At 47.9% G+C, this 13843-nt stretch overlaps 1 protein-coding gene across 1 annotated transcript in view; it reads right to left on the bottom strand.

Annotated features, from left to right (window-relative positions):
- Positions 1–502: 502 nt before the first annotated feature.
- Positions 503–13843, bottom strand: part of CHIT1 (chitinase 1 (chitotriosidase)) — a 24195-nt gene continuing 10854 nt past the window's right edge. The window contains exons 5-11 of the mRNA XM_006887978.1: positions 9216–9381; positions 8889–9013; positions 6602–6725; positions 4694–4879; positions 4278–4394; positions 2330–2456; positions 503–774 (exon numbers count right to left, since the gene is read on the bottom strand). Of these exons, the coding sequence (XP_006888040.1) occupies positions 503–774; positions 2330–2456; positions 4278–4394; positions 4694–4879; positions 6602–6725; positions 8889–9013; positions 9216–9381 (1117 nt within the window). The remainder of the gene's footprint in view (positions 775–2329; positions 2457–4277; positions 4395–4693; positions 4880–6601; positions 6726–8888; positions 9014–9215; positions 9382–13843) is intronic.

Raw genomic sequence — 13843 nt, forward strand, 5'->3', positions numbered from 1 at the left:
ACAGCTTGAATCTCACGAAGAGTTTAGCCAGTTTAGCCTCTGTCCCCTTGGAGCAGAATAAAAATCCCTGTCTTTGCTGCCATCTAGTGTTTATCTGGGAATAACACCCCTACAGAGGTCAGCAGGAAAGGTTCTCCAAAGGCTTCAGAGCCAGGGCCATGCTCCATGTAGTCTCCTGGGCCCCCTCAGTTGTAGACCTTTTTAGTTGCTACCTGGTGTAAGCCTTGCACAAATCACCTCACCTGGATCTGACCGCCACCCAGCCCTTGCTTCCCCATCTTCCCCAGGGCCGTGTGCCTGCTGTGTGCTTAGAGGACCTCTGGAAGTCACCACACCTGGGGGAGGGATGCAAACCAAAAGGTTTATTTTGCAAGTGAGAGAAGCAGCAGCGCTGGAGGCCCAGAAAAGAGGAAGCTGAGGCCCAGAGCAGAAAGCCTGCATGGGAAGACCAGAAAGAGGCCTGCAGGAGTGGGATAATAGCTGGGGGTGGGGGGAATGGGACTCAACTCCAGGTACAGCACTGGCAGGAGGAGCTGAACACCAGGCCTGCGGGGCAGTCCTGCAGGAACAGATGGCCCCCCGCACAGTTGTAGAAGCTGGCCCGTTTCTGAGGGTTGGGGTAGAGCCCATCAGCTCTACCCTGACAGAAGGTGTCTTCTCCAGGGCTGGGCCCACTCTCGGGTTCTCCAGGGCTGGGTCCACCCTCGGGTTCAGAGGGCTGGTCTGGCTGGGGAACTTCAGGCTCCGTGGGGCCTGAAGGCACATAGGGGAGACCTGTGAAGACAGTGAAGATTTGTACCAAGGCAACATGCACAGGCCAAACACAGATGACAGTCACAGTGGTGGAAGCCCCAAACCCACCCCGACCCCAACCCACAAGCCAAGTACAGATGCACAGTCCAGGCAGGGAAGGGCCCCTCCTACAGCACAGCGCAACACAAAACACTGGTCCCTGGGGGGGGTACTCAAGTGCTAAATCAGTGGCTGGAGGTTCAAATCCACCCAGAGGCAATTGGGAGAAAGGTTTGGTGATCTGTTTTTTAAAATATCAGCCATTTCCAAGGACTTGTCCCTCCAGGCAACATGCCCAAAGTATGTGAGACAGAGTTTCAAAATCCTTGTCTCCAAGAAGCAACCTGGTTTCACTCCCTCCAGGACAGACCTGTTAGTTCTCTTGGAAGTTCAATACTCTTCTCCAGCTCCACAGCTCAAGGGCATCTTCTTCTGTCATCCTTAGTCATTGTCCAGCTCTCAGATGTATAACAAGCAATTGAGAAAACTATGGCTAATTGACACAGGGTCTATGTTGGTGGGGTCATGTGTGTCACAGACCGTGAGATTGGCTCAGGATAGCGCAAGGTTCAGAGCCACTGTTCAAAGGGTTGCTATGGGTCGGAGTCGACGGCACATAGCAAACAACATTCAAGTAACAAAAATATTGCGCACGTGCGCACACACACACACAATCAGCTAGTGAAAACTTTGCAGAGTACTGATGTAGATGAGATTTCCACCAGTTTGGATCAAATAGTGATTTATTTGATGCTCATGTCAGTCTCTTTTCTCATTGTGTTGAATCAGAAACCGACTCAAAGCTGATCTTTAGGTTTCGGAGGCTGTAAATTGCATGCGAGGAGACTGGCCATCTTTCTTCCTGCTAGTGCATTTGAACCACTAGAGAGGCGTGGGCTTTGGGGTAGCAGCATGACTCTCTACAGAGCTTGTCCTCAAGTAAAGGACAGAGAACAGCAAGCTAGCAGCCTTACCCGCCAGCAGCAAGGCCCTGCCACGTCCATGCAGGGGCCCCACACATGTGCTGGATGCTTTCAGCTTCCTCCCTGCTGCGGTGAAAGCCCTCTGGAGGAAGCCCTGCTTACAGCAGCCTGGGCTGCCTTTGCTACAGCCAGAGAGAGGGGAGAGAAGGATGAGGCTGAGGAGAAAATGTTTCAGCCAGGGTTTCCAGCAGGTTCCTTCTAGTCTGCTCCTTTGCTGAGAATCTTCCTTTCCCTTCCAGACAGACTGCATCAGAAATCTACATTTCAACAACATTCCCCAGGTATTTCTTATGTAAGCATAAGAATATGCATAATTGGTGGAACATCGTGTTAAAAATGTCACTTATGATTCACTGTATGGGGTGGAAAGGAAAATTCTCAGCAAGGGTGTCAAACCCCTGGTTTCAAGAGTTTCCTCAGCTCCTGGCTTGGATGACATTTGAGAAATCCAAGTATTGGGGCAAAGCCTGTTCTTCGCAAGGGCCTGTGGTTTAGGGCAGAAGTTTCATACCCTACTTCCGACTTCTGCCTCTGACTCTGGGCCCGTCACTCACTCAGTTCCTGCCTCAGCGTCTGGATGAGCGGGTACCGGCCCTGGTTACAGAAGGAGCCAGAGAAGTCATCCAAGTCCAGCGCCCAGACCATGGCTCCGCCCAGGCCCTTCTGCTTCAGGTAGCTGACCTATGAGGAGAGAAGTCATGCAGTCCAGTCAGTAATGCCCGGAGTCCCGCATCTTCACATGGAGGTTGTTGTTGTTAAGTGCCATTGGCTACAACTCAAAGTAACCCTGTGATCCAGAGATCTGAACCCTGCCCTGTCCTGTGCCACTCACCACGCTCAAGCCCGCTGTCACAGTCACTGTGTCAGTCATGTTGAAGGTCTTCCTCTTTCTCTGACCCTCCACCTTTTCTATCAGGATGTCTTTTTCCAAGGACTGGCCCCTTCTGATAACATGCTCAAAATATGTGAGATGAAATTCCACCAGGTTTACCTCTAAGGAGCGTCCTGGTTGTACACCCTCCGAGGCATATTTGTTTGTGCAGATGGCTGAAGGTGACTTTTTTTACAGCACTCCCAGGCCCATGATGTGTTGAGGTTTCTGGAGAGGACTCTAGGTGACACGTTTGGAAGGCTGATTCTTTGATCTTTGTGGGCACCAGTCACTCCAGAACTGGAGTACGGGGTGAGTACAAGGTAGAGGGCAAGGACTGGATGGGTGTGTGGGTCTCTCTAGGCTGAAGACATTAGCATTTCAGGCTTTACTGTGCTGAACTAGTGTGTTCGGAGTTCTGTCTGCTGGTTGTGTTGAGTTCCACCTGCATAGGAAGGGCCATACTTTCCAGAAGACCTGAATGAAGTTTTGTTTCCATGTCTGTATATTTTTCCTTTCCTCCAGGTCCTTCAGTCCTCTACCACTATCTGAGGCTTTCTGAAGTTATAACTACCCGTCCTCTCACAGTGGCGCTTCTCTGTCTCCTGACCTGGGCAGGGGACCACAGTACTCCCATTGAGAATGGGATTGGAACTGGAGGGTAAGGTTGGTCTAGAACACTCATATCCAATCTCTGTCCCCGGATGCCGCTCCTCCTGCACCTGCCCTCCTTCAGGGTTCCAGCTACCTGGGCTACACTTTATCCTCTGGGTCCACCTCCTCCATGTTCTCTGCTAAGTCTTTATTTGAGCACCTCCCTCCTATAAATCCAAGGCCTCTTCCTCTGGGTTAAGACTCGTCTCAAACACCTCTCCATCATGGCTCCTTGCCCATCTCCCTCCTAGGTTCTTGCAGAGCACTCTGTCTGCACTTTTAGAAGAAATGTACCACTGTCTATGTTACGTCGTCAGTATGGGCTGAACTGATAAATAATTGTAGCATCTCTCTTCAGAAATAAATTATTTCATGGGGGAGAAAGACCTGGAAACAATAAACACACAAAACTAAACCTCCAACTCCACTGCCCTTGAGCCAGTTCCAACCTGTGGCAACATTGCCTTGGGTTTCTGAGGCTGTACGTCTCCAGGGAAGAAACTGCCTCATCTCTCTTTGAACCACTGACGTCTCAGTCAGCAACAACTCCTAACACACGAGGCTACATTGCTAAAGCCATCAATACTGAGCAGGAGGAAAGAAGCGTGCACATGAATACGAAGGTCTCTCTTTTGGACATGCACTAAATGTTGTCAGTGGGCTAAATATGTCTCCCCAGACACCATGCTCCATCGTCTGTCTGCAGAATGTGTTGTGTTTAATAGCATGCAAATCTTTTCCAATGTGTTACTGAATAAAAAACAATTTTTATCATAATGTCTTTTCTTAGTCAACAGATGGCAAAAGATCAGATCATATGGGGATCTGATTATTAAGGTATTTAGAAGGAGGCTTATCCTTGGAAAAAGTTCTGAGTGATGTAATTTGATGTCATTGTTAGATTTTGGGCACACCCGAGCCCACTGTGTGACCTCCAAACCCAACTCCCAGCCCCAAGCCAGCACGGCAGGCCTCACCTTGGTTTTGAAGCTTTCCACGTCGTCGAAACCCACCCACTGGTTGCCCTTGAAGGTGTAGGGCACCTTCTGGTCCTGGATCCGGAGATCGGGGGCCCCCTTCCAGGAGGAGCAGACCTGCAGAAGCAGAGGGTCGGTGCTAGGAGGAGGTTGGAAGCACCTGGCCAGGAGGGAACTGGGATTTGGACAATATTTTGTCTTAGGGATACTCCAGACAAAGTGCCCTAGAAGTCTAGATTCTATTTGAGGCACCTGGGCCGAGACATATGGGATCCACCAGTCATGCTACACCATCTCTGGCATCCTCACTTACAAACTGTTGAAGGAGGAGCCCTTGTCCGTCTGTGTTCCCCTCTACCCCCACCCCCAGGCAGCCTTTGGTCCCCATGGTATCAGGTGGCTGTGGGGGTTCCTACCTCATAGTAAGCCAGCAGCCCACCCTCCTTGGTGAAGGGGCCAGGGGTTCCAGCCCCTGTAGCAGGGGCCCCTACTCCGTTGTTTGACGAGGAAGCCAGGGTAAAAGTCCGTCCGTAGGTGGGCATGCCAAGGACGAGTTTGTTGGCAGGAGCCCCTTTCTGCAGCCAGTACTGCACGGCAAAGTCCTGGTAGTGGAGAAAGAAGGAGGGGTTCATTTTCTTGCCCCTTGAGATTGATCTCACCCACTCAAGACTTTGGGCTCCAGAGACAGAGCTGGGAAAGCAGGAAGGGAGAGCAGGACGTCCTTAGCTGGAGCTTCAAGGATCTTTTATTAGAGTTCCAATCCTTCTCTGTTTTCCTTGAATCGTTAGGTCCTCTACTACAGAGACAGAAGCCATGTGGCACCATGGCCAGGAGCATGGGCCGAGCAGTCAGACAGCCCTTCACTGAGCAAATATTTACTAATAGACCACCATGCACCAAGGGAGCTCTGGTGGCCTAGTGGTAAGAAATTGTGATGCTAACCCAAAGACAGGCAGTTCAAAGTCACCATCTGCTCTAAGGGAGAAAAATAGGCCATCTTCTCCCAAATCATTTACAGCATTTGAAAACCAATTGTGAGTCGGTTCAAACTCAACAGCACAGAACAGCAACAACAGCATGTTCAAGCAAGTGTGAAAAAGCCAAGATATTTACTCTGAGGATTAAAAAAGGCTTCCCTGAAGCATATTTTCAACTGCCTCACATGTAACTGAAAACTGGGCAATGAATAAGGAAGACTGAAGGAGCAGCAATGCCTCTGAGTCGTAATGTTGGCAAAGAGCGTTGAATGTACCGTGAACTGCCAGCCAGAAGAACAAATAAGTCGGCCTTGGAAGAAGTGCAGACAGAATGCTCTTTGGAAGAGAGGATGGTGAGACTTAGTCTGACACAGTTGGGGCATGTTATCAGGAGGACCAGCCCCTGGAGAAGGACATCATACTTGGTAAAGGGTCAGCAGAAAAGAGAAAGATCCTCACTGAGGTGACGGGCACAGAGGCTGCAGCAATGGGCTCAAATGCGGCACCAGACGAGGCAACGTTGCGGGCTGCTGTACAGAGTCGCTGTGGACCAGCACCGACCTGACAGTGCCTACAAGGTTGCTGCACACACGAGATTAGTAACTGAGCCTTTCCTCCCAGAGGGAATGTTGTTGTTGTTGTGTACCATCGAGTCAGAACCGACCCACAGCTGACCCTCTGGTGGGTTTTCAGAGGCAGTTACTTATACAGGAGGAGATTGCCCTCTTTCTCCCGTGGAGCGGCTGGTGGCCTCGAACCCTGTACTTGAGAAAGAAACACACAGAGGAGCAGTAGCAGCACATTCCCTGCCCCCCTCTAGAAAGCATTTAATCGCCCTGCACACAAATTACTCTTTTAAAAGGAATAAACTGAATGTAAAACCAAGCCTGTCCTTTTCAGGGATTTGCAGGGGCTGGTTCTGCCCCGAGTGATGTCCCCTGAGTTGTCCTCAACGTCCTACCACTCCACTGCCTGGAAGCACCTTCCAAAAGACCCATCAGCAGCCAGAGAAGAGGTGAGCCTATGGTGGTGAAGAGAATGTGGCGGGGTCAGGCCAGCGCGAAGGAAGCCAGCTGGAAACCCAGGCTTAAAGCTCCCGGAGGGCTCCAGGTGGTTGTTGTTTGATGCCATGAAGTTGGTTTACTGTGTCTACTACCAGCAGGATGACACAGACAAAAGCAGGTCCCTCCAGACGTGTATGGAGCAGGAAAAGAGGACCAGCAAGCAAAGAAACAGAAAGCATGTCAGTGCCTTGCTTGGCTCTCCGGCGTTTCTGTTCTTTTGGAGACTCAGAAGGGCCACCTGACATGACTGATGGCAGGTGTCCAGCCTCCTCCAGTCACTTACCACGTTAGCTTCAGCCGCTGTGCCACTCTCCCCCTGTCTCTTGTACAGAGGGCTGTTGTGTCCTGTGACCTTCCCCCAAGTGCCATGGAAGTCATAGGCCATGAGGCTGATGAAGTCCAGGTTCCTGTGGAGAGAGAGGTGAGGGGCCCTACTTTCACAGGCAGGAGAAGAGGAGAGGCCCTCCTTCCTCCACCCCAGCCCCCACATGCGGCGTGGTGTCTCTGGGGAAGGTGCATGAGTAGCATTCCCTGTTGTTGTTGTTAGGTGCCATCCAGACAAATACGACCCATAGCGACTCTATGAACAGCCAGTCAGAACCCTGTCCTGTCCCTCTGCCCTCCTCCTCATCTCTGACACACTGGGGCCCATTGCTGGAGTAATTGGTGGTCTTCCTCTCCTTTGCTGACGCTCCATCTTTCCAAACATGATGCCCCTTTCTAAGGAATACCTTCACTTGGATGTTGTTGTTTATTGCCTTCAAATCAAGCACAGCTCATAGTGACCCTATGAACAAAAGGCCTGAAGCCCCTCTACAATAGCAACATTTATCAAAGTTCATTGAGTTTCCAGAAGCATGTTGTTTAGGAAGAGGATGCCACTCACTTAGATAGATTTCCAAATTATCAAAAAAGAAGCTTTGTCACCTTTGCCTCCAAGGAGCGTTCTGGCTGCACTTTTTCCAAGACATATATGTTTGTTCTTTGGGTTGTTGTTATGTGTTATCAAGTCACCTGAAACCTGCCCTGTTCTGAGCCAGCGTCACTGATTTCGATATACCTGCTTCCATTGCCCTAGTCACGGTATCAATCCATTTCATCTGGGGTCTTCCTCTCCCAGAATGTCCCTCCACCTTTCCGAGCATGACATCCTTCTCCAAGGAGCGGTCCCTCCTGGACACAGTCCATAGAATATTACATACTCTTCTTCAGAACCACAACTCAAAGGCATCAATTCTTCTGTCCTCCTTATTCATTGTCCAGCTCTCTGATGCGTAGCAGGTCATTGAGAAGACCATGGCCTAAATCAAGCACACGTTAGTCTTCAAACTGCTATCAGTGTTCTTTAGCATTTTGAAGAGGTCCCTGCCTGTAGACTTGCCCAGAGCAATACATCTCTTGATTTCCTGACTGCTGGTACCAAGGTGTTGTTTGTGTTGTTTTCCAAAAGGAAATCATTGACAGCTTCACTCCTTTCTCTCTTATAATGTTGACTGTTGAACTAGCCACCCATTATCAAGGCCCCTTTTACTCAAACCATGAGTGTGACAGCTCCTGTCTGTAGCAACTCTCCACATTGTCACCCAGCTCCTCAGGCCCTATCCCACTCGGGAACCTTGCTGTTGCTTTGTTATTGTAGAGGCAAATCTAATTCCGTGTTTCTCAAACTTAAGTGTGCATGTGAACTGCCTGAGAATCTCCTACAAAAGGAAGTTCTGGAGGAACCTTGGAAACATAATGCATAATGTACGGTGCTGCCAGTGGGAAGGTCAGTGGTTCAAACCTACTGGTGACTCTGATAGAGAAAGATGGGCAGACCCTTCTCATAAAGATTTACCTCAGAAACTCAGTGTAGGTCACTTGGGACTGGGTGAGGTTTTTTAGGGATGGGGCCCTGGTGCCTACATTTCCAGTAGGTGCTGCGGGTTCACTGACCACACGGTGAGGCGCAAGGGTATGGACAGGTTTTTTGGGGGGGAGAGCCAGAGGTCCAACTTGCTCCCCTCCCAGCATGTTTGTTTTAATAAAAAGTTCCTGAGGAAGATCCTAAAGATAGATCTGGGATGTATCATCACATACATGGTTTTACTGATGGCAGCCAGGCCTTTCCCAAAGCAACACCTTGCCTGTGACCACCTGCCCTGCTCCTGGGGGAGCTCCGTCAGCCCCTCCCAGCCCAGGGGTTATGTAATCTGGCAGTTGTGCAATGATGTAATCACCTTCATGATGTGCTGTGACCCGATCTGATGAGCCATCAGTGTAAAGACACTGGGTGCCTCGGAACAGAAGTGATGTGGTCTTCTAAAATGCTAATACACTTCCTGAGAGCTTTCTCTAGCCCTGTCATGGCTTGACTTGACTCAAAGAGAAAAGGAGTGTACCTGTGAGGGAACATGTGAGGCTTTTGGAGGAGAGAATTGTCTGATGGGAAGGTGAAATCCAGCCACACTAAAGCAGCTGGTAGAATGAGTGAGGGATGCTGTTGATGTTGGGTGCCCGTGAAGTCATAGTTACAAAAGCTCAGTCGGCCTGCAGCTTCTCCCGCCCCAGACAGCCCTGCTGAGACTCACTGAGCAATTTTGTCCACCTCATATCCGGCGTCCACGTTGGTGCGCCCTGCAGGGACGGCTGCACTCAGCAGGAGTCGCTCCTTCCCTGAGCTCTGGGCTTCCTTCTGGAAGGCTCCGGCCAGCTCCTATGGGTACAGCTCAGCATGAACACAGAGCCCAGCAAGAAGCTCAGTCTCAGGAGTTTGAACAGCGCTCATAGACTGGCCCGAGCTGTGCACACACATGTAATATATGACCCTGGGGCCAGATCAAAGGTTCATGCATTCCGTGGGGTCGCAGCTCGGAACCCCTGGCAGACCTGACGTCCCATTCCCCACCCAGCCACACCTGCACCAGGGCTGTGAAGTGCTGTTTGTCTGAGGCGGGGCTCCCTCGGCTTCCTGGATATTCCCAGTCAAGGTCCAGGCCATCAAAGTCATGTTTACGCAGAAACGTGATGACCGAGTTGATGAAGATCTGACGGTTGCTGGGTGTGGCCACCATGTCCGTGAACCTGTGGGAAGGGGTAAGAGAGTATGGGCCTGCCGTGGGTCAGAAGGGGACCTGCTTCTTCAGAAGCAAGCAAGAAGCTACTCAGGATAGGAGCGCTAGTGAGTCCAAATGTCATGAATTTTGTGTGTGTGTGTCTGCATCAACTTGGCTGTGCCATGGTTTTCAGTGGCTTGGTGGTTATGTGACTTGATGGTTATTTAATGATGTAATCACCTCATATGTAATTTCATTTGATTAGTCAATCAGTTGAAAGACTTTACAATGGTAGGTAACACTTTTAGTCAAGTCACAGACTGATTTAAGTAGATTGTCCACGCATCACCTTTTCTTCTCGCAAAAGAAAAAGGGAGAGAGAAGCAACTAGAAGTCAGAGAGCCCTCAGTACCACCAAGAAAGAAGAGCTAGGAGCAGAGTGCATCCTTTAGACCCCTGGTCCTTGTGTTATGAACTTCCAAGACTCTGGAGAAGACTGATGGCCAGACACATGGGGGTCTTAAAGGGCCACCAAGCCCACAGATGTTGAAAAGATACAAGGATCTTTCTTCAGAGCTAAGAGGAACAGAAAGCCTCCTCCTGCAGCTGGTATCCTGAATTTTAAATTCTAGCCTCCCAAAGTGTAAGAGAATAAATTCCTGTTTATTACGGTCATCCACTTCTGTTAAAGCAGCACTAGGCAATTAAGACTGGAAGGCTGCTTCAGAGAGAGCTGAGTAGACACTGGTGAGCTTTAGGTCTGGCGAAGGGAAATGAGACAACTTAGAAGTTCCTCCTCCCCCACAACCATCAACGTGGAAAAGAGTACGAGGAGTTCTGCTTCCCAGTACTCCCTGCTGAAGCCTCCCACCACCACCTTTCCTGGATGGTTGGCCTCTGAGTCGGAGCTAGCTGTCACGTGGCCTGAAGGTTTAGAAAAGAAGAGGGAACTGTTTCGAAGAGGAAGAGAAAGAGAACAGTGCAGTGAAGCCAGTGGAGAACAGGATGGTTCGGGGACCCCCTCCCGCACTTCCCTGGTATGCCTCCCATCCCAGCTCCTGTTTCTAGAGCACTTTGTGCCACTGTCAAGACTGCCAGTCCCTAAGCTGCCCTCCTTTCTCAGTGTCCCTATAACCTTGGCCTTCTTGAGGTCCCAAGTTTTTATAGGTTCACTCTATTTCAGTTTGCACAGCACCTGGAGTCCAGGGGCCTTGGGATCCCAAAATATGAACCTCTACATTTCAACAAAAAGTCTAAAGCTAGGCATTATTTTGGGAGAGTGAATCATCAGATTATCTTCTTTGGTGAGCTTTTGCCAGCACCTCAAATGGGGTGCCAATCCAAAAGAGCTGGAGGAACACTGACTGGGGACTTTGGGACCCAGGGAGTCTGGATTTTCTAGGGCAACTCTAGTTCTGAATATTCTTTTTCATGATCTTCATAAACCATCAAAATGTCCCAGAAATGCCAATATTGTGGCATCCAAACTCCATTGCAGGCTGCCTTTTACTGCCAGGAGGCAAATAAAGTTTTCTGTCAGACAAGGTATTCTGTTTCAGTGCTCAGGAATTCTTGTTGGGATGTCTCCTCTCCCTCTCACCTCATTTCACAGAGAGAAAGACCGAGGCCTGCACTACTAGTACTGTGTGTGATGTTGATTTCTGGGCGCAGGAAGAACTTCTGTCTCTTTTTCCTCAGCCAGACCCAAAGCTCACCAGCGTCTCTGAAGCTTCCCAGCAGCCCCTGAAGCAGCCCGGCTGTCTTAGTCATCTAGGGCTGCTGTAACAGAAATGCCACAGGTGATGACTTTAAATCTAAAACAATAAATATCATCAAAGGAAAAATTGGGGCAAACTTAGGAGTCCTAAGATATGACAGAAAAGATTATAAAATATAACTGATGCACAATGCACAGAGTATAAGCTTGATGATTGGAGCCTCCTAAGAATTCAATCCATAGATACAGCAAAAGACTTTCATGAGTCAAAAGAAAACCTAGAGATTGGGGGGGGGGTGAATTTTGGCAATGCCACATCTAACAAGAAGCTCATCACTAAAATGTATTGAAAACTCCATTATCACAATAAGAAAATGACAAACAACCCAATTACAAAAATGGCCAGAGGACATGAATAAACACATTATTAAATAAGACAATCAGGTGGCCAAAAAACACATGAAGAAATAAATGCTCAAGATTATTACCCATTCTTTCCTCTTTTTTTACTGCTATTGAGTCAGAAGAGACTCTTTGCTGACCCTCTAGAAGTTTTTCAGAGACTATAAATTACGTGGGAGGAGATAGTCCATTTTTCTCACTCATAGCAGCAGCTGGATTTGAACTGCCTGTCTTTTGGTTGGCAGCACAACTCCCTACCAACTAGGCCACCTGGGCTCCCTCATTTAGCTATGTTGTTGTTTGCTGTTATGTATTGTCGGGTCTGAACTAACTCACAGCTGACTCTTCAGGAGGTTTTCAGAGGACATAAGACAAGAGGAGACTGCCCAACTTTCTCCACTAGTGGATTCAAACTACATGCCTTTGCATTGGCAGCACAATTCTTTACCCCTAAGCCACCAGCACTCTCTCATTAGCTCCCTTTCTGATGGCCTACTGGGTAAAGAGTTAAAAACCCAAAAGCAGTCAGTTCACATTCCCTAGCTGCTCCATGGGAGAAAGATGGGAATCTCCTCTTATATGATTTACAGCCTCTGAAAATCTTCTGGAGGGTCAGTTAGGACTTAATTCCAACTTGACAGCAATGAGAAGGAGAACATTATCTATGAGAGATATGCAAGTCTAAACAGCTAAAGAGCATTTCACCCTAGAAAAATAGCAATGTGCAATAAGACATTGAACAACAAATGCTGACGAGGCTATGGAGAGATTAGAACTCTCATACGCTGTTGGTGGGTATGTGAAATGGTCCAATACTAAGGAAAGCAATTTGATTCTTCCTTAGAAAGTTGGGAATAGAAATATCATTTGATCTAATAATCCCCTCACTAAGGATATATCTCAAAGAGCTAAGAATAGCAACATCAAATGACATGCTTATCTCCACACAACACTATTTCTTTTTTTTGTAATTTTTATTTTATTTTAATAATTTTAATGAACATTTGCAGAGATTTTGGATTTCCATTCATTCATTGCTGCACTTCTCTCCCCTCCCAGCCCTCCTCCAGTTCACTTCTCTCTCTGAAAAGTAATAGAAAAACTCCTTCCCTGATACACAATCCCCCCGCATCCTCCCACAGTCCCAAGTACATTCCACTATGCAACCTTAATTGTGGACTCCTGTGGTAACCATAATACCCTATGATACATCGCTTTTAAATTATTCTCTCCCTCATCTGTTTCAGTGCAGTATACACAATTTATCCAGTTTTTCTCAGTCTTACCCCAACCCTGATATCAGTCCCATTTTACAGCAGTGGCAGCATGCAGTATTTGTCCTTTTGCGACTGAGATATTTCACTCAGCATAATGTCCTCCAGGCTCACCCATTTTGAATAATATTGCATGAGTTCCTTGTTTTTCAATACAGGGTAGTATTCCATTGTGTGAATATACCGCAGCTTCTCTATCCATGAGTTAGTTGATGGGCACCTGGGTTGTTTCCAACTCCTTGCTATTGTGAACAAAGCCACGATAAACATGGGTGTGCATACATCTACTTGGATGTCAGTTACGGTCTCTTTGGGATATATTCCCAGTAATGGAATTGCTGGGTCAAATGGTATCTCTATTTGCAACTTTTTGAGAAAGCGCCACACCACTTTCCACAGTGGTAGCACCATTTTACACTCCCACCAACAGTGAATAAGGGTTCCAGTTTCTCCACAGCCTCGCCAGCATTTATTGCTTGCTGTTCTGTTAAATATTGCTATTCTGACTGGGGTGAGATGATATCGCATAGTTGTTTTGATTTGCATCTCTCTTAGAGCTAGGGATTTTGAACATTTCTTCATGGGCTTGTTGGCCACCTGAATGTCTTCTTTGGTGAAGTGTCTGTTCATATCCTGTGCCCATTTTTCTATTGGATTATTTACTTATATCTTGTTGTGGTGCTCAAGTATTTTATAAATTCTAGATATAAGCCCCTTATCTGAAATGTCATTACCAAATATTTTTTCCCAGTCTATAGCTTCCCTTTTTACCCTGTTGGAGAAGTTTTTGGATGTGCAGAGGGATTTGATTTTTAGAAGGTCCCATTCATCTATTTTATCTTCTCCTGGTTGTAGATTTTTCAGGATACCTGGAAGACTGTTTATGTTGTGGATTAGGACTATTAGAGTTCTTCTAAGCTTTTCTTTAATGAAGTTTATAGTCCTTGGTTTTAGTCCTAGATCCACGATACACCTTGAGTTGGTTTTTGTATATGGAATGAGGTGTGGATCTTGCTTGAGTCTTCTGCAGATATTTTTCCAATTTTGCCAACACCATTTGTTAAAAATACTGTCATTTCCCCACTTAACTGATTTCA

Source organism: Elephantulus edwardii, unplaced genomic scaffold, assembly GCF_000299155.1.
Source record: "Elephantulus edwardii isolate Elephantulus edwardi_28Jun2011 unplaced genomic scaffold, EleEdw1.0 scaffold00063, whole genome shotgun sequence".
Lineage (NCBI taxonomy): Eukaryota > Metazoa > Chordata > Mammalia > Macroscelidea > Macroscelididae > Elephantulus > Elephantulus edwardii.